The sequence below is a fragment of the Sus scrofa genome, chromosome 13 (assembly GCF_000003025.6).
Source record: "Sus scrofa isolate TJ Tabasco breed Duroc chromosome 13, Sscrofa11.1, whole genome shotgun sequence".
In the NCBI taxonomy this organism is placed as follows: Eukaryota; Metazoa; Chordata; class Mammalia; order Artiodactyla; family Suidae; genus Sus; species Sus scrofa.
This window is the reverse complement of record NC_010455.5, coordinates 35,766,061-35,788,349: the sequence shown is the minus strand read 5'-3', so window position 1 is coordinate 35,788,349 and position 22,289 is coordinate 35,766,061. Positions and strand designations below refer to the sequence as shown.

At 42.4% G+C, this 22,289-nt stretch overlaps 1 protein-coding gene across 14 annotated transcripts in view; it reads right to left on the bottom strand.

Annotated features, from left to right (window-relative positions):
• The window catches only part of CACNA1D (calcium voltage-gated channel subunit alpha1 D), a 342,950-nt gene that overhangs the window by 123,134 nt on the left and 197,527 nt on the right, over positions 1-22,289 (bottom strand). For 11 of the 14 annotated variants that reach the window (XM_013981775.2, XM_013981780.2, XM_013981782.2 and 8 more), the window contains exon 8: positions 17,982-18,085. In XM_013981775.2, coding sequence (XP_013837229.1) covers positions 17,982-18,085 — 104 coding nt within the window. Of the gene's footprint in view, positions 1-17,981; positions 18,086-18,640; positions 18,745-22,289 lie in introns of all 14 variants that reach the window. The other 3 variants (XM_013981776.2, XM_021068969.1, XM_003132261.5) reach the window with 1 other exon arrangement.

The window sequence follows — 22,289 nt, the reverse complement described above, 5'->3', positions numbered from 1 at the left end:
TGTTCAGGCTGCAAATAAGGAGGCTTTTCAAACTTGCAGGAATAGCCTCCTAGGAGAAGGCGACAAGCCAGCAAGTGCTGAGCACACCTCACATTTATAAAGGTCGTTACAGTTTGTAAGGTCCCTTCCCATCCCTTTCTCTCCTTGGTTCTCAGGATGGCTCTGCAAAGAAAAACGACATGGGGAGTTCCCGTTGTGCCACAGTGGAAACGAATCTGACTAGGAACCATGAGGTTGTGGGTTTGATCCCTGGCCTCGCTCAGTGGGTTAAGGATCCAGCGTTTCGGTGAGCTGTGGTGTAGGTCGCAGATGTGGCTCAGATCTGGCATTGCTGTGACCATGACGAAGGCCAGCAGCCGTAGTTCCAATCAGACCCCTAGCCTGGGAACTTTCGTATGCTGCAGATGTGGCCCTAAAAAAAAAAAAAAAAGATACACACACACATACATATATATATATATAAAAAGAAAAATGACATGGTAAATGGGGCCATTGACTTAAGGAATGAGAAAACCTTGACTTGGAGAAGCCAAGTGTACTGAGGAAAGTCCTATCTCTTGGAGGTATGGTGATAGGACAAGAGCCAAGACTCTGACCTCTGAACTTGTGCTCTTCCTACTATGATATGTGGAAACTATTAACTATAGTAACTAGGGATCCTCTGGACCAAAGGAGCCCCTGCAGGCTGGGCAGCACCCAGAGCTCCCAGCCACAGCACCGCCATGGCCCTCGGCTGGGTCATCCACTCCCTCTGGCATTATTGCCATGTCCAGGCTGTCTCTGCAGAGAGTGAAGCCTCTGGCACATCTCAGGCCAGTTGAGACCAGACCACAGGGGCTGGACGACATGGCCCCAGACCAAGTGAGCCAGGGTCTTCACTAGCTGAGGACCCTGACCCATCAGAAGACCTCACCCCCATTAAGCCTCTTCTCTCCTCACTGATGTCATTAGTCACTGCCCAAAGTGCAAGACACATATCCAAGGCCCAATCCCCATCACCCAATGCCTTGTCTTCCCCAGCCCTGACTCAGCCTCCTTTCACCCTTCCACCTTTCTCTGTGCCCTCCAGAACTGCTGCCCCAGAGGGGGTGTTCTCCTGTCCCCTCAACCCTTTCAAAAGGGCGCTCCTTCCCCCTGCTATGATGGAAACCTAGGTCACGGTCGAGCTTACTGTTTTGCTTCTCTTCCTGTCCTTCCAGACCCCACCTACCTCGGTTCTCAAGATAGAATGGACAGTCTTCTTGCTTGTCTGTTCCTTTTCACATCTAGACCAATCCTCCATCAACCTGCTATAAAAATCAAACAAAAACCTCTGTTCCTGTGAGGATGGTGCCAGGGGGCTATGTGACCTTCCTCTGTTGCCTTACTACTAACCCCCTGAACTGAAGTCTAGGGCTCCTAGCTTCCTCCTCATCCCAAATGCCGCAATCTTCCTGGGGACTCCAGTAGCCCTTGGTTGACCTTGCCAACCCCTGACTTTTCAATCCCTTGACTTATTAATCTCCATTACTGTCAAACTCCAAATTTTACCACCCCTAATCAGGTCATGCTTTCTGCTCTCGGACCACAGCCACCTCTCAGTCCAGGTGACTTGTTTCACTACTTCTATCTAAACAATACCAACCCCTTTGGAATGTCCAGTCCACTGACCTCCCCCAATTTCTCTCAGTCTGTTGGGCCTTCCCTTCCCTCCTAAGCTTCCTTAGATCTCATGATCCATCAGTATTTCATTCTCTGATGTTTTTGCTGATAGCCTAAACTCTCTCCATCCTTTTAGCATGCAGAGAGAGCAAAACTCTTGCCCCAGATGAGCTCAACTACTCTCTTCCAACCTGGCTAAGACCAGTCAAATGGGCTACAGAGAGTCATACAATGGGACAGATGGACATCAACGTGGATGCATCACTGTCAGCTTCAAGGAGGACCTCAGTGCTACCCACCACCTACCTCAGTTCTCTGGTCCACTTACTCCCCAGCTCCCTGCAAAGACTGTCTTGAGCCTTCCCCACCCTCTTTAGACATGGCCTTGCCACCTGCCCACCTCCCGTCGGCACTGAACCCTGTCTCCCGCTTCAGAGAAATGAGGAATCAGGCAGAAATATTCCCAGCTTCCTGCTACCAAACCAAACTGCTATCTACCCCCCACTTCTTTCTTTCTTCTCCTTACAAAGAAAAGTACCTTTTCTTACTATCTGCCTTCTGACACCCTAATAAACTGAGTTTCCAATCCTTTCATTTTTCTAGGTCTTCTTTATGCTCCTTCAGCAAAGTTCTGTGTAGAAAAGATCTTGTACATTTTTTTTTATCTTGTACATTTTTCATTAGATTTATTCCTAGGATCTTGATTTTTTTTAGGGTTTTTTTTTTTTTTCATCTTCTGTGTCTCTGCTTAACATTGTGAATATACAGAATATAGTTATAACAACTCTTTCTATGTCCTTGTGTGCTAATTCTAACATCTGACTGAGTTCTGGGTTTGTTTCAATTGATGGATTAAATCTTCTCACTATGGGTCCTGTTTATTTGATTCTTTGCATGCGACCATGTCTAGAGCTTTTTTTTCCTTTGCCTAATGACCTATGATAAAATGATAGATAGTTTAAGTTTTACATTGCTGGATGCCAGATATTTTTACATTCCTACAAATATTCCAGTGCTTTGTTCTGGAATATAGTTAGGTAACTTGGATCAAACTGCTTGATCTTTTCAGGTCTTGCTTTAATGATTTGTTCATCAGTCTGGAGCACTACTGAGTCCAGGGCTAATTAATTCATCACTACTGAGGCAAATCCTTTCGGATTGCTCTAACCAAAGTCCTGTGAATTATGAGTTTTTCCAGTCTTGCTGGTGGGCGTAAGCAATAGTCCTGGCCCTATGTGAGCACAGAACACCATCCTTGTTAATCCATTCAAACATTCTTTCCCCAGCTTTCGTTTTGTTTTGTTTTTTAGGGCCGTACCTGTGGCATATGGAAATTCCCAGGCTAGGGACTGATTCAGAGCTGTAGCCAATGGCCTACACCACAGCCACAGCAACACCAGATCCAAGCCGTGTCTGCGACCTACAGCACAGCTCACAGCAACACAGGATCCTTAACCCACTGAGCGAGGCCAGAGATCGAACCGCAGCCTCATGGTTCCTAGTCAGATTCGTTTCTGCTGCACCACCATCGGAACTCCTCTTTCCCCAGCTTTGGGGAGATTCCTCACACACCTGTGCTGAAAAATACTCTGCCGAATACTAAGGGGAACTTCTGCTAATCTCTGGAGTCTTATTTCTATGAGATTTTCTCCTCTCCAGAACTCTGTCCTGCCTTATACTTTTCATATTTCAGTCACCTCGGCTTCTGCAGACTCTTAGCTTTGTCTTCACAACTCAGTTGAGCCCCCTCAACTCAGGGGGCTCTGCCTGGGTTCCCCCTCCTAGGGCCATTGACCCAGGAATTCTCCTAAGCCCGTAAACTGGACAATCATGGAACATAATTTCCTGGTTCTTAGGGATAACTGTCCTTCCTTGCCTGATATCCAGTACCTTGAAAACAACTGTATTAAATAGATTGTCTGGTTTTGGTTTGGTTATTGCTGTTTCAAGTGGAAGGATAAATCTAGTATCTGTTAATCCATCTCAACCAGAAGCCGTAGACACTTTTAATTCTATTTTAATGGGATTTAAAAATCAATTTTACTGAGATACAAGTCCTGAACAATAAAAAGCACACAATTTAAGTTTATGGTTTGGCTAATATTGACACCATGTAAACAACACCCTAATCAAGATATAGAACACTTACAACAACTCCCAGAAAGTTCTCTCCTTGCCTTTTTCCAGCCAACTCTTCTTCCTCCCACCTTAGAAAATCAATGACCTGATGTCTCTATCACAGGTTAATTTTGCCTTTTCCAGAACTTCACCATATGTTCTGTTCTATACCTGGCTTCTCTCCCTCAGCAAAATGCTGAGTTTCACTTATTATGTTGTATTTGTATTTCATTCTTTTTTATTGCTGAATGGCATTCCAAAGTCTGAATATACCACAATGTGCTTATCCATTCTACCTGCCGATAGACATTTGGGTTTTTCCAATTTGAAGCTGCTATGAATAAAGCTCTATGAATGCTGACATACAAAGATTTTGTAGACAGAAGGCTTTCATTTCTATTCAGTAAACAACCAGGAATGGAATTGCTGAGTCATACGGTGAGTATATGTTTAACTTTTCCAAAGTGGTCTGTACTATTTAATGTTTCTATGATCAACGTGTGAGCATTATCAGTTACTCTATACTCTTATCAACACTGGAGACTGTCAATCTTTTTGATTTTTAGCTATTCTACTCCTAGTCGGATTCGTTAACCACTGAGCCACGACGGGAACTCCAATTTTAGCTTTTTAATTAGATCCAGAATCCATTTCAAGTTAGTGTTTGTGTCTAGTGTGACCTAGAGGTCAGGTTCGTTTTTTTTTTTTATAGACAAAAATCTGGTTTTTCTAGCATTTAAAAAATTATACTTTCCGGAGTTCCCGTCGTGGCGCAGTGGTTAACGAATCCGACTAGGAACCATGAGGTTGTGGGTTCGATCCCTGCCCTTGCTCAGTGGGTTAACGATCCGGCGTTGCCATGAGCTGTGGTGTAGGTTGCAGACGTGGCTCGGATTCGACCCCTAGCCTGGGAACCTCCATATGCCGCGGGAGCGGCCCAAGAAATAGCAACAATAACAACAACAACAAAAAGACAAAAGACATAAAAAATTATACTTTCCCCATTGAATTATTTAGCACCTATGTCAAAAAGCAATTGTCCATATACATATCTTTCTGGATTTTTCTATTCTATTCAATTGTTGTATATACCCAACTTTACGCCAAAATGACACTGCATTTACCACAGCCTTATGGAAATCTTGAAATCAGGTTGTGTAAGTCTTCTAATTTTGCTCTGTTTTAATTATTATAGGTCTTATGCAATTATACATAAATTTGGAACCATCTTGTCAGTGTCTTTTTAAAAAAGCATTATCATTTTTGAATGGGACAGCTCTGAGTACACAGATAAATCTGAGAAATGCATAGATAAATTCCACATCTTAAGAATACTGAATCTTCCAATCCATGATCATGGGTCATCATTATTTATTTAGCTTATCTTTAATGTTCCTAATCAGTATTTTGTAGTTTTCAGTGCAGAGGTCCTTCCATATCTTTTCTTATCTTTATTCCTAAGTAGTTCATTAATGCTAGTGTTAATTATATTTTCTCAAACTTCATTTTCCACATGATTGAAGCTTGTATATGGGAATCAAATTGATTTTTGTACACTGACCTTGTACCCTGAGACCTTGCTATATTCACTTACTAATTCTAGTAGGTTTTTGAGTGATTTGTTAGGAATGGCTAAGTAGATAATCATGTTTTCTGTGAAGAGAAATGCTTATTACTTTCTTTCTAATCTTTCTGCCTTTTATATCCCTTACTTGTCTTAATGTACTGGCTATTACTTCCGGTATAATGTTGAACAAAGGGGTTAGAAAGGGATGATTATCTTGTTCTTAATCTTACGGAAAAAGCATTCAGCCTTTCACCATTAAGTATGCTATCAGTGATAATTTTGTGGGGTTTTGTAGTCAGCTTTTTTCAAGTTGAGCAAGTTCCCATATATTCCTAGTTTGCTGAGAGTTTTTATCATCAATGGTTGTAGAATACTGTCGGTGGTATTTTACACATTTAATGAAATGATCATAGGATTTTTATCCTTCATTCTGTTAATGTAAATTACACAGTTTGATTGTAACACTGAACCAACCTTGTGTTTCTAGTGTAAACTCCACTTGGATGATCAAGTGGGATTTATCCCAGGGATGCAAGCCTTCTTCAAAATCTAGAAATCAATCAGTGTGATACACCACACTAAAAACAGAAGCTTGAAAACCCTGTGATCATCTCAAGAGATGCTGAAAAAGCTTCTGACAAAATTCAGTAATCATTTTTGATAAAAACTCTCCAGAAAGTGGGGAGAGAGGGTACCCACCTCAACATAATAGGAGCCATGTATGACAAACCACAGATAACATCATTCTCAACAGTGAAAAGCTGAAAGCATTTCTGCTAAGATCAGGAACAAGACAAGGATGTCCACTCTAACCACTTTTACTCAACATAGTTTTGGAAGTCCTAGCCATGGCAATCAGAGAAGGAAAAGAAATAGAAGGAATCCAAACTGGAAAAGAAGAAGTAAAAGAATCACTGTTAGCAGATGACATGATACTATACCTAGAAAATCCTAAAGATGCTACCAGAAAACTGTTAGAACTCACCAATGAATTTGGTAAAGCTGCAGGATGCAAAACTAATACACATAAATCTCTCTCATTTCTATACACTAACAATGAAAGATCGGAAAAAGAAATTAAGCAAACAATCTCAATAACCATAGCATCAAAGAGAATAAAATACCTAGGAATATACCTACCTAAAGAGACAAAAGATGAAAGGAATCAAAGATGACACAAGCTGATGGAAAAATAGACAATGCTCATAGGTTGAAAGAATAAACATTGCCAAAATGACTATACTACCCAAGGCAATCTACAGATTCAATGCAATTTCTATCAAATTACCAATGACATTCCTCACAGAACCAGAACAAAATATTTTAGAATTTGTATGGAAACACAAAAGACCCTGAATAGCCAAAGCAATCTTGGAAAACAAAAATGGAACTAGAGGAATTGGGGCCCTTGATTTAAGACTATAGTACAAAGCTAGAGTCATCAAAACAGTATGTTACTGGCACAGAAACAGAAATATAGATCGATGCAACAGGATATAAAGCCCAGAAATAAACCCAACCACCTATGATCAACTAATCTATGACAAAGGAGGCAATAACAAATGATGGAGGTCAGATAATCTCTTCAATAAGTGGTGCTGGGAAAACTGGACAGTTCCATATAAAAGAATGAAATTAGAACATTCTCTAACACCATATGCAAAAATAAGCTCAAAATGGATCAAGACCTAAATGTAAGGTCAGATACTATAAAACTCCTAGAGAAAAACATAGGCAGAACACTCTTTGACATAAATTGCAGCTATATTTTGTTTGATCCACCTCTTAGAGTAGTGAAAACAAAAACAAAAGTAAACAAATGGGACCTAGTCCAACTTAAAAGCTTTTGCACAGCAAAGGAGACCATTAAAAAAAAGGCAATGCACAGAATGGGAGGAAATCTTGGCAAACAAAGCATCTGAGAAGAAATTAATCTCCAAAATATACAAACATTTCATGCAGCCTTATATAAAAAAAAACACAACCCAATCAAAAAGTAGGCAAAAGATCTAAATAGACATTTCTCCAAAGAAGACAGACATTTAAAGCTACAAATTTCTAAGCACTGCTTTAGATGGATAAAGCAAATTTAGAGACATTGTATTTTCATTATCATTCAGTTCATAACATTTCTCATGCTTATTGTATTTTTCTTTGAATTATAAGTTATTTAGAGATGTTTTACTTAATTTTTAAGTATCTGAATGACTTTCTAGACAGTTGTTATTAGTTTCTATTTTAAGTCAATTGCTGTTAGGAAAAACATACATTGCAAGATTTCACTCCTTTGAGACTTAGACTTTGTTTTGTTTTTGGGTTTTTTTGTTTTTTTTTGTTTTTTTTTGTTTTTTTTTTACAGCCCAGACATGCTCTGTGTGGGTATTCTTGAACAGGAGGTGTATTTTACAGTTATTATATATAATATTCAGTAAGTATCAATTAGGTCAGTTTGGTTGGTAGTGTTCAGATGTTATCTACATTTAGTTTTTTTTCATTATCTCGCACTTCTATTACTGACAAAGAACGATTAAAATTTTCATCAACGTTTGTGGATTTATTCATCTATCCACTTAATTTTGACAATTTTCCCTTCATGTATTTTAAAGTTTATTAGGTACAAACTCATTTAGAATCACAGTGTCTTCTTGATGAATTGACCATTTTAGGAATATGAAACGTCTCTCTGTGAAATATCTCTACCTCTGCAAATGCTCCTTACACAGAAGTGTATTTTATGTATTTGATAACACACTTCCCCTTTTCAAGGTTTTAAATATGTATCTTTATATTATCTTACATTTTGATTTGGTCTTCATCATAATTAAAATGTTGTGCCCACTTTTAATCCAATTATTGATATAGCTGGGTTTATATCTACCATCTTGCTCTTAGTTTTCATTCATCCCGTATCTTCCTTACTCCTTGCCTGCTTTATCTGTCATCTCTCAATTTATTTCTACTGACTCCCCTCAACTTGGTTATGGATCATATTTCCCACTTTTTTTTCATGTTCTGTAACTTTTAACGATATGGGGAAACATTTGGGGACCATATGGGTTTTGGTGTCTTCCTTTAATAGGTGTTGATTTGTTTTGGCAAGTCAATTGTGATTCCTTGAAGCTTGTTTGTGAGATTTGTAAGGGCACATCTAGAGTGGCTCTTATTCCATGGCTAGAATAGCCCCACCCCTAAGGCCTGGCTTTTCTGAGGTCTCTATTGAATGGCCAACATATTCATCAAGGTCAACCTACTCCAGCTGGCCAGAATCCCTCTACTTCCCAACAGTGAGATTTCCAGCAGCTTAGAGATTTGCAGTAGCTACTCTCTACCATACCTCAACAAATTCAACTGGCAACAGCAGCTTATATCTAAACCAAGATTTCAGAGAATTTCTATTCAGATTTCTGGAGCCCCTTCTCTGCATACCTCTCTTGAGCACCCTGCCCTGAAGATCCCAGCTATCCCACAGCCCAAACTCTACTCTTTGCCTCTGAAGCAAATAGACTGCCGTCCTCTTCTGGTCTCTGCATCCCTATGCCACAATTTTAAAAGCATCTCTGGGCAGAAAGCCAGGGCAATTGTGGCGCTTACTTCACATGTTTTGCTTCTCTTAAGGAACTCAATCCAATGCTGCCTTCCATCTTCTGGTAAACCAACCAACCAACCAACCAAACAACCAACCAACCAACACATAACTGTTTCATGTATTTTGGCCCGTTTTACAGCTGTTTAGAGTGAAAGGTCCATTCTGGCACTGTTACTACATTGCGGCTGGAAGAGGATTACAACAGCCTTAAACTGGTCTCTCCATATGCAGCCCATTCTTGCTACTACAGCCAGAGTGATTTTTATATGCTGTTTTCTTCCAATATTAAGAAAAATTTCAAACATTCATAAAAGTAGGAAGACTTGCATAGTGAACACTCATATGCCTACCACAATTAACATCTGCTACATTTTATCTCCTATCTATCCATTCTTCTATCCATTCACAAAGTTGTATTATTTTTTAAAATATTCTAAGGTAAGGTGAAGACATCACAACACAGAGCCATTGTTATGAAACACCAATATAAATCACATCACTTTGGCCTTAAAATTCAGCACTGGGTTCCTTTGCCCTTCAGCTGATGACCTCAATCTGTGACACAGTGTTGAAGGACCTTTGTGATCTGGGCTCTGATCAATCTCTCTTCTTCTTTTCTCTATCCTCTCTTTCCCAGACCCCTAGATGCCCGCCATCCAGGCTTTGTACAGCTTATCCAACGCTCTCTACTTCTTCGTGCTTTGGGGCCTTGGCACAGGTCTTCCCTGTGAGTCTAACACCCTCCCCCAGAGTCTTCTCCCGTCTTGCCTGGGTATGGCAGCTATCCATTCATCTTCTCTTCCTCCAGGATGCTTCGTCCTAGACATCCGTTCTGCCAGTACCAAGGACCTTCCTCTCAAAGAACTTATAAAAGTTTATCATCTTTGTCTCCCTCATCAGATAGAAGCTTCATGAAGATCATACTCTATATTGTCTTACCGCTGAGACGCCAGTACTTTCTAAGACACTTGGGAAATACATCAAATGCTGTGTAGGCACTCAAAAAATATTCATTGAATAAATGATTAAGCTATTTCTTCTTAACAAGTCTAAGGGAGAGAAAAGCATCTAGCAAGATTTTCTACTTATTAGTCTGTTACACCAAACCCAACCAGGAAGTACGGGGTCAGTCCCAAATATCACCTCCAGGCCAGGTACAGTTGCCCTGGTCCAGACTGTTGGGAATAAAATCATTGAGAAATCCTTCCAGGATAGGAAAGTCACCATTTTTCAGTGCTCTTGTACATAGCCAGACTAAATTCTCATAATGCGGTGGACTCGTATCTTCATCAGATTCTCAGAGATATAGCTCTGAATCTGTTTTGTTTCAGAGAAAAAAAATTTAATATTATCTTTAAGCTTTTAAACAAGACAGTGGCCAACACCTCATGCTGTGCCTCTCCTCACACACTCTCATCTAACACACCAGGGCAATAGTGATGCTCTCCTTTGCTCTGTGGGACCTGCAGATTCTGCTTGGGATGCGAGGAGGATACCTTCACCTCGGGTGCACACATGTGCTTAAAAACTAAAATGCTGGGGAAAGGAACAACTGCTGAATTTTAACAAAGAAGAGCTCCCTGTACTATGGACAGCCGGGTCTTATTATACTGAGCTGCTCTGCAATACCAATATTTGGTTTCTGTAAGCAATTTTACCAGCCTGTAAAAAAATATTACACAGAAGGAAAAAAAAAAAAAAGACTGGCATAAGGTTGACAGTCGTGCCTTAGGGCAATCGTCAATATGTTTCTCACCGAAGTCAAATTATTAAATTCATAAACAACCCCTTCACTGTAGAAGTAACAGCAATTGCTAATGCCACCAACCCAATGGGGAACACAAGAAAATTATGGGTTTAATTTCAACCATTAAAGTACCAGTGGCTGTATGAAGAGCTAAGCCTCTGCATGAAAAGCACTGTGATGGACTCTGCTTAGTACAGTGCTCTCCATCAGCAAAATGGGTGCTCGGGGGGTGTATGCAGCCAGAGGTGCCTCCTGGGTCCTCAGAGGTTTTTGCTACGTGTTATAAAAAAAAAAAAAAAGAATTTAGTCAGGGTAGATGATAGCCACAGCTGACAAGCAAGAGAGCGCCACTGAATCTGTTGCTGGTGCCTGGCTGCTGTCCACTGCTGTTGCCAGGGAAACAGACTTGATGGAAACAAGGATCAGTGAAAACTTTCACTTGCCTCGTCTCCACTGATCCCAACAGCCATTTCTATGGAAACAGTAGCTGTGAGCCAGCGGCAGAGAAGTTACCACTGACTTACTAATGTCAGGTGTGGCCACCAGCCAGGACACTTCAGGTACGCAGTACCAACAGCACTAGGAACCAGCTGCCAGCTACCCCAACAGCCTTTTAACTCTTCAGCAAGAAAGTTCACTCTTTAAAAGTATACTTAAATGTGTAGCTTGGTTCTTTACTAGAAAAGGAAATTTAGCATTCTTCCATGTAAAGCTGAAGCCAGGCTTAATTTCTTGTGCTACCCAAACCAAACCACATGAAGTAAGCAAAGGACCATAGGTCTCGCCCTCAGCTCTCAATTCCACTCACAACATCTCTTCCAAGTTAAGAAAAGAGACCTCCAACTGCATGGACAGATATTTTACGTACTCCTAGTCAAATCAAAGACAAATTCAGCTCAATGTGGCGAAGTATTTTGCCACAAGTGATCATTAAGGGTATCTTTGGAATTACAGCAGCCTGATCATCACTAATTACACAAAGGAAAAACAAATTTTGTTTTCACTGTAAGATCTACAAAGAACCCCTCATCCATTCCTTTGTTTTTAGACTAGACCTCTGTGGGCCCTCTCAGTTTGTTGGTCAAATTATGGAATTAAGTCATTAACTTAGTACTGCTTCATTATGTAATACATGGTAACCAATCCTGATAGCCTGGTTATCCCATTATCTAACAATGCCCCCTTCCATGCTGTAAGCAATTCGACTACTCTTCTAAGATGCAGATATGAGTATGTACAGGAAGAAATTCTGATGTTCAGTTTATTTTTTTTTAAGGACCCCAGAAGTATCCTTCATTCTTCTACCATGAACTCTCCCCTTACATATACATACACATTCATACACTCATGCAAACACAACTTCTCATAACATAAATTATTTTCAACTATTTTTGTTATTTTATATAAAGGAAATCCTTTATGTTAATTTTGGGTATGTCTGGGTTATTTTACCTAATATACTTAATATCTTGTAATATGTAGTTCTAGATTGTTCATTCTCTAGTATTCTACTCTATTTGTTCCTCAGGTTAAAAAATTTTTATTTTATTGGAGTATGGTTGACTAACAAATGTTTTATTAGTTTCAGGTATACAGCAAAAATTCATTTTTTATCAGCAGATGCTGGTAAAATATTGAATGAGAGCAAAATTGAATCCCAGTTGTGAATAATTTATAAGAATGCCTATTTCCAGAGGCTATGTCTCCACAAGCAAACAACCACCATCTAACTGGTATGTTTTACCTCCTGAGCCAACATTCAAGGGGAGGAAATCAGGCAACCAGTGACTTCCCACACCTCTTAATGGTGTGACTTCAATGGACCAGGGTGTAACTTATGATGCCCCCCAAACCTGGATCTATTCCATACAATTGCGATATAATATAGTACAGAACCCCCCCCCACACACGCACACACACTTCTCTCCATTCCCTCTACACCAGCAGTTACACAAGCAAAGCAGTCATTCCTAACTAGGTTTTTTAATCCCAACATCTTCAACCCATCACCAAGCATCCTTTTTTCCCAATTACTGCGGATCAAAGAGAAACCAAATGGGTGGAAGCGAAATGGAGTATCTTGGACAAATGCAAATGGAATCTGAGGATGAAGAGACAAAATTAATTAACCCTTTTTTCCCTTTAAAAATGTGATTACAGAGTTTCTGTCATGGCACAGTGGAAACAAATCCGACAAGAAACCATGAGGTTGCGGGTTCGGTTCCTGGCCTCGCTCAGTGGGTTAACGAATCTGGCGTTGCTGTGAGCTGTATGTAGTGTAGGTCGCAGATGCGGCTTGGATCTGGTGTTGCTGTGGCTGTGCTGTAGGCCAGCAGCTACAGCTCCGATTAGACCCCTGGCCTGGGAACCTCCATATGCCACCAGTGCAGCCCTAAAAAGAAAAAAAAAAAAAAAGAAAAAAAAAGATAGAGGTCCATCTCAACATTGATCATAGTTTGATATATAATTAAAGAGTCTTCATATTATGATAGTGAATTTATAAAAGAAAAGAGAATGGAGTCTTTAAACATTTTATATTAAGGAACATCCAGGCACTAAGACCACAGTATCAAAAACAACTGAATAGAAAAAATATTCATACATAGGATCCTAAAACTGCCCTTTGGATTTACTGTGAAAAATGGCATGTGGGGCCTGACTTCAAAGGCCAACAGAGAACAGATGCATCAAAGTCTGGGTTATATTACACTAATCTCTTAAGGGTCTTATCTAATCTCTTTCTGGCCATTGCTAAGTGCCAGGGATATGATTGCCGGTATATAAATATCAGAGATTATCTAAACTTCTCAGGAGAAATCCATCTAATAGACATCAAAACCAGTTCAGGCATGTGGGTCCTTTATCTTTCTTTGGCAGAAATAGAGACAAAGGCGAATCAAATCTTTCCTCCACCAGGACCTATAATTTACCAACTTCCTAACATTTTTACTTTCATTTTCTCTCCCTGCATTTCTAATAGCAGTTTGAACATGAGATCCTCTAAAAGCAAAGAGCAGTAGAGAATACTTCATTTATCAACTCCTGAGTTAAAAGAGTGAGGCAAATTAACCCCCATCTATAGGCCTGGTCACAAAGAGAAAGAAATTAGCTTAAAAGGACTGAGTTGATTAGATTTTCCTGCATCAAATCCCGTTTTATATACTCTTACTCAAGTTACCATCATAGCAATGACCAAGCTCTCTATACGCTTCAGCTCACTGCCTCCTTGTGCAACTCCACACAGTTAATATTATTCACATCCCTTCACAGACAAGGGAAGTGAAACTCAAAGGGTAAGCCATTTCATTACATCTCATAGTTGGTAAAAGATAGAGCAGAGTCATGCCTTGGTTATGTGACTCTAAAGCTTGTGTTTAATCACTATGCTACAGAAATGCCATTCCCCTCTATTTGTGCCAAAAAAAAAAAAAAAAATCACTGTAGCTGTAACTTCAAACATGATTTAGACCCGCATAATACTTAATAGCTGACAAACAACGTCCACAGCCTCCTGCTGGGGGGCACCAAGGACAGTATTACTGTGCATACAAAGCACATGTCTCTTGGTCACTTCCCAGGAAATCCAGAAAATGGTTCACTTTGGATAGTTTCCACACAGCCCCTTTAGCTGTCCCCACTTCACCCAGCGAGGGGACTGGGAAGAGGTCCGTGGATTTAAGAGAAAGATACATTCAATAGTACAATTCTTTCAAAACACATCTACATTTGCCAGCTACCCTGGGAGAAGGCAGCACGCAGGCTCATTCCTGTGTGACAGGTGAGGATACAGAGGCTCAAGTCAGTGCGTGACACTGGCAGGACCAGAACCCACATCTTCTAGTTCCCTTCTCATCTACCCGTCCCTTCTTGAGGGCCTGAACCACACCAAGGGGCTAGAGGACCCTCTACCTCAGCGCAGGTGTGCCTGGCCTCAGGTGAGTCCTGTAGGTGAAGACATGAGCCCACCATCCATGACCACCATCTGTCCCCTGGGAATCTGGCAGTGATTCTAAAGAAACAAAGCACGGAAACACCACCGCGTTCTCTTATGTTACCTATCTACTGACAAAAACCTCAAAAGGGGACAAAGAGTTAAGCGAACAATTTGAAGAGTGAAAAATCATCAAAGCCACCATGAAAATGTATCTGGATTGAAGGCTTCATCAGGACATTCTTTCCAATCCCTGGTCACAGTGGGACCATCTCCTTAATGACAACTTCATGTGAAAGTTACCGACATTCCCAGCTCCTGCCACAGAACACAATCACCAGAGATAAAAGTCTTCAGCCAGGATCACACTTGGCGATGCAAGGTGTACAGCTCATGAACTTCATACTCACCTTGAGGGAAGGGGTCCGCAGTAAAAACAAAGATTTTTCCCAAAGCATCAGTCTTAACAATGCTTTAAAAATGTACCAACACCAAATCAAGTGTGCAGATTCAAATCGGTTCTAGGATACAATAGGATGACATGGCCACACGGGAAAGAGGAGGAGCAGAAACAAACATTTCCAAATGGTTAACAGACTTAAAGACACACAGAGCATCTTGTAACGATGCTTCATCAGAAAGCAGCAGCACAGTCTTACGTGCCTAAAACAATGGCCTTTTAACTTGGGACTTTCAGGGTTACGTTTGTGTTGGTCTGCTGGTCCTTGAGGGGCTACATAACATGAGTTGTCTTCCCTTTAATATTTATACCTTTCTGGTTTTGTATTCCCTTTAGTGTTCCCTAAAAATACTGGCAAGAACCCCAAGATTAAAACAAATTTTTAAAAAACATTTGCTTCCATAAGAAAATGATATGTGACCCATTTGTATTTTTTGTTGCTTTGGGGAAAAATTAAGGAGGAGGACTCAGGCAGAGAAGCCCAGGGAAACCTAACTGCTAGGAGAGGTAGGAACAGCCCCTTCTCCAGTTTCCCATCCCCTAGATGCCTCATCATCTTTCAAGGTCCAGCTCACAGACACGCAGCTTTCACCACCCTTCGGTCCCCACCTCTGCTCTAGCCTGGCCATCCTCACTGTTTAAAGTCCGTTTGCGCCACTAGACAACAACTGTCTGAGCACAGGGCCCCCATCTGCATCTTAGACATCCTGGCACCCGGGGCCTCTGGCCCAGAGCGGTGGCACTCAAAAGGAACTCAGGAAATGCTGACCAAATTAGCAGACGCGGCTGAAAGACTCTGCTCTGCTGACAAGTTCTTCCTTTACACAAAGTGCGCTTTGGCAGATCCCACCAAACTGGCCTCACAGGCAGAGTAGATTCAGCAACAGCCCCCAGGAGTTGGGACACATCCTAGGACTCACTGAACATCGCTGGGAAACCCTGGATTTTAAAACCTCACATGTCATTTGCGTGCTCCTTCATAAGGGATCTACTTTTGTTCTGATACAAAAAGTTTTTAAATTGTTTATGATTTTCCCCCAAATATATTTCAACGAACTGGTTGTTCCATCACAGTATGTGCCTCTTTCTACCTTCCAGCTTTGGGGACCTCCGCGCCCCTGCCCAGGGGGTGAATGTTTAACACCCACCATTATCCTGAGGAGTCCTTCCTTCGATTTTTTTTCTCTTTTTCCTTTTTAAGATGCTTCCTCATGCCAGGGTAATGTTTCTGCTCGGGGAAGCTCAGAGATAAGGCATGTCACTGGCACTGTTAAAATTAGTCGTTTCCATGGCCTCCGTGTAGTTGGGTTTAGGAGACACCGGGTACCAAGGAATTCACAACAGAATTGCTGTTAACCTTGTATGGGCCGTTCCTGCGGTAAAACCAACACAACACTGTTTCTCCAGGGATAAATTCCACCCCTACCATCCCAACACAGACAGTCATTAGGAGGAAGGCTCTTTGAGTTCGAAATGAAGGCATATGAGGCTTGAGGCTCCATCCAGTTGTGGGAGGGGTGAGGGCCAGGGGTTAAGTTGTCACACCCCAATTCGGTTCCAGCTTCCTGCTCTCACCATGGAGCATGGGCTCCTGGACCATTTCAGACAGGGGTTTCACAGGACAGTGTGCATCAGTGGTGTAAAAGTCACCACACTCGGTCAAGGAGAATTCTAACCGTGTTATCCCATGGAAATGGGTTAGGCAGCTTAGAGGGACGAGGAGGAAAGAAAGCAGAGCTGGGTAGCTGGGTCTGCTTTCTGCTCTGGAAAAGGCAGTGCGTAGGAAAATGCGATAAAGGTCTCTCCACTGACTCAGCGCTACATAAAGACATCACTTTCCCCAAGATACAAGCTGGGAAAGACAGAGATAAGTGAGTGAGGAGTAGATAAATGCGCTTGGATTCATGTCTATCAGTGGTATCTCCGGAGGATGAGGACATCTGAGCTCAGGGAGTGACAGACACTCCTCTGGAGAGACAGGCACCTCCTGGGCCTCATCAAGCTCGCAGGCCCCTCCCTCACCCATGGCAATGGGTATACATTGGCCCTGCTTCTCAGAGTCTGGAGAGCCTGACCTCCTCAGGGGTGTTCCTCTGCCTGGAGGGTCTGTGGGCCGGGGGCGGGGTGGGGGGGAGGGAGATGCACAGCTGCCCAGCAGGGCTCTGGGATGGCGGCTCCAGGCAGGGCAGAGTCCCCTACTGACCCAGTCCCCACAGAACCCCTATGATGGACGACCAATCCACCAAGCCACGGTGCTCAACAAAATGCAGTTTCAAAAATGGTGACTGACTGAGTGACAAGGACAATGCTAAGGCCATAGGACACGGAGGTGCAAAAGCTGATGATAACGCTGCACTAAAGAAAGATTCTACAAGTTAAGATTAAAAATGAATTCCAGCGAACATTCTCACAGTGACAGTGGCAGAAAACCAGGCTAATAAATAATCCCGATCTGAAGGATGTGGGATTCTGAAACTGCTTCGTATTTATGTGCTAATCAGGCTGATTTTTCCTTTACCATGAAATCTGAAACACTACTGGAAATATTCATGACACACTGCAGGTAAAGGGGTCAGGTTATGTACTAATGGAGAGAAAACCACCAAAGACAAACACCCTTTCCTGGAGGAGACCAAGGCTGGGAATCCTTTTACTCACTTTTAATCCACTTCTATACACTGGCATATTAATGCAGCTGGCTTCAGGGAAATGGTTTCATTAAATGAACAGTGTTTGGCAAGCATCAGAAACACAGAATCTCACAGACAGATACAAGCAGAGAGAACCACAGTTTAGTCCAAAAGCAACACACAGAGGGGACATTAGAGTCCACACGCATGCAGAGAAAGCCGCAGGAAGCAGCTGGGGGACACGCAGAGCTGCCTGACACGTGGCAGCAGCAGAATGTGGAACACGGATCCAACTGCTTACCCACTAAGGACACCAAGAACCAGGTTAAGGACGAAAAATGAGCCAAGGATGATCAGACTAACAAAATACACCCATGGCCATTCCCATCCTATCGCATCATTTACCTGTAAAATGTAAGGAGATCAGTTATCAGTTATCCATTTGCTAAAGAGCAGAGCCCCAGGAACAGCTGCTGGACAACATGGGCTTTAGTCGAAGACTGGTGCTCCCAGAAGGGACCCTGCCAAAGGCCTTGCATTTTTGTTCTTTCCATAAGGATAGGTTTGCTGCTGAAACCTACAAATGTGGCCTACCAAAAGTCATTTCGCTACTGTTTGGTACCAATTAATCTGCATTATATTTGGAGCCAGACCAGTAAAGCAATTATAGATGCATCTCCTTTTAGGACAGACAAATGGGGAAGCAAGGCCAACTATTTAAATCCCAAGTGACAATGCTGATTAATTTCTGGTCAATAATTACCCTATTGCTTTCTTTCATGAAGGCTGGTGAGGTTCCAGGAAACATCTCGATTTGGGAAGCCTCAGCAGAAAAGAAGCATCTTGGAGGACACATAAAACACTTGGCACCCACCCGGCGGCCCCCATCTAGCAAAGCCTGTGTGGTCTTGGCAACTGTCCTCAGGACTCTGCTTTCAAGATGAAAGAGGTGTAGCTTACCCGCTCAATACACCAAGTACAAGATTTAGTACGAAAAATGACCCAAAGATGACGAGACTGACAAAATACACCCAGGGCAATTCAAATCCCATAGCATCATTCATCTGCAAGAAATAAGATGGTCTCATAGGCGTGGGTAAATAAGCGAATCTAATAAGGAGAGAGGGTGACGTTAGAGACAGCATTCTATACATTTAATTAAACATTATTTAGCTTCAAATCAGACAACAGTAGCCAATGCACATTCATTATATGATTCTTAGAAAACACACACACACACACACACACACACACACACACACACAGAGGCATCAAAGCTTTCAGGGAAAATAGCAAACTTTGGCCACTGCTAGGGAAATCAGCTAGGATTTGACCCTTTCTCATAAGAAACTGCCTTCACAAGGGATTTTCAGAAAAGATCTTAGTTGAAGACAAAACTAGTGCTTAGATGGAAACTATTTTCTACTCTGCCCAAGTTATTAGTACTATTTTTGCCTTCAAAATTTGTGATAGTGGAAAAGACTCAATTATAGAGACAAGTTTGTAACATTGATTGCATAAATTCTTTTCTTTTTTTTAAAAAAAGGCCCTAAAATGCTAACTTTCCACTGAAGGCCAGCCTTTCCCAAGAAGACCTAACCCATTTTAAATCTGGACTATCTGCTATCGGTGAGTGCAAGCACAGCTAAATTCATGCAAAGAGAAGTATTCAGAAGTCAACTAGCTGATTCAAGGGTGCTTTGGGGAATGAAAATTTCCCCAAGTGCACCCATAGAAGGAACCCAGGAGAAGAAAAAAGCCCATACTCCCACACTTAGCTTGAACCCACATGACCCACCCTGGAAGCTCCAGCTGTGAGCTGTTCCAAAGGAACCCAGTGTCCCTACTCCTGGGACAAGTTCAAGCAGCAGAGACATGACCTCCCTGACATATCTTCCCACGGAGGTCAGGTCATGAGCAGCTTTCGTGCTAGAGCAAACAGGTGATTTAAGGTTCACGGCTAGACAGAATTTTCCAGCAGCACAGGTCACTTTAAATTGGGAAAACACTTCTCCTAGGAAGGAGGTGTTAAAGACAGGTCAGGGGAGAGAATGAATGACCCCAGGTCTGACTTTGCTAGAACACCCCAAATTTCCAGCTAATAGAACACTATATATTTTGGGTCGATTCATGGTTCTTGCCTTGTGAGGTCAGGCCCTTAGGACTTTAAGAGTGTGCTTTCCTTTATATTATCTGGCTCTAGGCTTCAGCTTTACAGAATGAAGCTCATGCATTTCATTATGTTTGCCTCATTTAGAAACCAAACAGAAAAAGAGAACATTAAAAAAAAAAAAAATGACCTAACATCTGTTGCTGAAGTCTAGGAAGAGGGCATTAAATCCCTTATGAAACACCTGTTTGGCCACATGAAAATGGATGTGCTTAATAGAACTCATATCAGTCTGCACATCTTACACTGGCAATTAGAGTAATGAATGAGCCAGGGCCATGGCTGCAATTGTTGATCTAATTAAGTTGGATAAACTAATTGCAGCAGGAAGGCCGAGGGTAATTCTTCCAAAGCAACTACACCACTCAACTTCTTTAAAAGCCCACGGGTGGAGGCAAAAAAACAGGCTGCCTGGTATAGTGGTCAGAGGCCAGCCCCGAGTCAGGACCTTCCTCGGAGACCTCTCTGGGCCTGTGTCCTCTCTGCTGGAACAGAAGGGGCGCCTGTGTCGGGGCAGAGCCTATGACATAGGGGAGCCTACAACAGTGCTCACGGGGAGGGAAGGAATCTCCAGTCTGCTCTGCCCCTCATCCTTGCAGGCCTCAGCCCCGCGTTCCAGAGAGTGGCTCCAGGATCAGCCCTCTGCTGCAACTTGGGAGGGAACTTTTTAAAAATTTTTTTGTCTTTTTAGGTTTGCACCCACAGCATATGGAGGTTCTCAGGCTAGGGATCTAATCGAAGCTGTAGCTGCCGGCCTATGTCAGAGCCACAGCCACGTGGGATCCAAGCCGAATCTGTGACCTACACCACATCTCATGGCAACACCAGATCCTTAACCCACTGAGCAAGGCCAGGGATCGAACCTGCGTCCTCATGGATGCTACTCAGGTTTGTTTCCACTAAGCCACAACAGGAAGTCCGGGAGCTTTCTTTTTTAAAGTCAAGAAACATTTAATTTCTTAGAAGTAAGTGTTCCACAGATTCCCATTTGCCCAAATCAGAAATACCCCCTGGAATAACAGCTGGGGGCCGAGGGGAAAACGAAGGCCACAGAAGACTTGAAATCTCCAGAGGGTGAGAAAGAGGAACAAAAATTAAGCTTTAAGATCCGGTTTTTCTCACTAACCCTTCTCAGCCTGGGGGTCTCTTTCCAGAGGTTAGTATTTCTTAGACCTTACCGTACTACATGGGGCAAGTTGGAACTGGCAAGATGTTCCCCAAAATACCCAGATGAAAATAGACTCTGCTAGGGATTCTGTCTGTGATCTTTGTCAACAACGGAGAAATCGGCATGAGCTCCAGCATCTCAGTTTAGATGTTTAAAATATTAATATCCAAGTCATCACGTGGTGTCACCTTGTATACTCAGGAGACAATAATCTATTTAATTTCAGTTTTCCTTTGCTTCAAAGGCCGAAAGGCACATCCATGTCTCTAATTAAAGGCTAGCCTCGGCGGTTTTTGGGTTTTTTTTCCCTTAACTGTTGCTACCACTGCTAGAAACTTGATATACTGGTTGTCACTCCCCTGAGCCTGGGCTAAAAGAAAGTTGCAGCAAGGCAGCTGTTGGCTGCCTGGAGGGGGACTTCCCAGGTACCTTGAACGAAGGGGGTCATCAGCCTGGCCAAGAGAACCTCCTGTTGGAGTCTGACAAGCCAGCGCTGCCATAGGTGGCCTCACTGAGAAAAGACCTTGGCACTAAGGCAAAAGGCCATAAGCAGTTTACATGGAGCGCCCTCTCCTGAAACTGATACTATTTTAATTCATTTGCTACATTTCAAAACACTTCCTCTGAGTTGAAGGGGGGAAACAACGGGACCGTGTAGTGTCACTCTGCATCTTGTGCACAGGAAAAGTAAAGCCCAGAGAGTTGGGGTGGACCTGTCCAAGGTCACACGCCCAGCCCTATCCAGCCTTAAGGCTCTCTCTTGCCCGACACCCATCTGCCTCTGTGGACCACAAGCACATGTGGGTCAGATGATAGCTCAATGATGTTTATGGAATCACTTTATCAAAGAGCTTTAAACACATATCCATTCCCCACACGCCTGAATGATTCCATTTTACGTGTGTCTTTCTGTGTACTGGGCCCACCTGTACCTCCCTTCTCAAGGCCCTGCCACCACTTGGCATTCTTGGGAACTGAGGCATCCATGAGCTTGAGAATATAAACTTGAAAAAAATGAGAAAAAAAAAGGGGAGTTCCTGTTGTGGCTCAGCAGTAATGAACCCAACCAGTATACATGAGGATGCGGGTTCTATCTCTGGCCTTGCCCAGTGGATTAAGGAGCCAGCATTGCCATGAGCTGTGGTGTAGGCTGCAGACAGAGCTCAGATCCCACGTTGCTGTGGTTGTGGCATAGGCTGGTAGCTGCAGCTCCGATTTGACCCCTAGCCTGGGATCTCCCATATACTGCATGTGTGGCTCTAAAAAGAAAA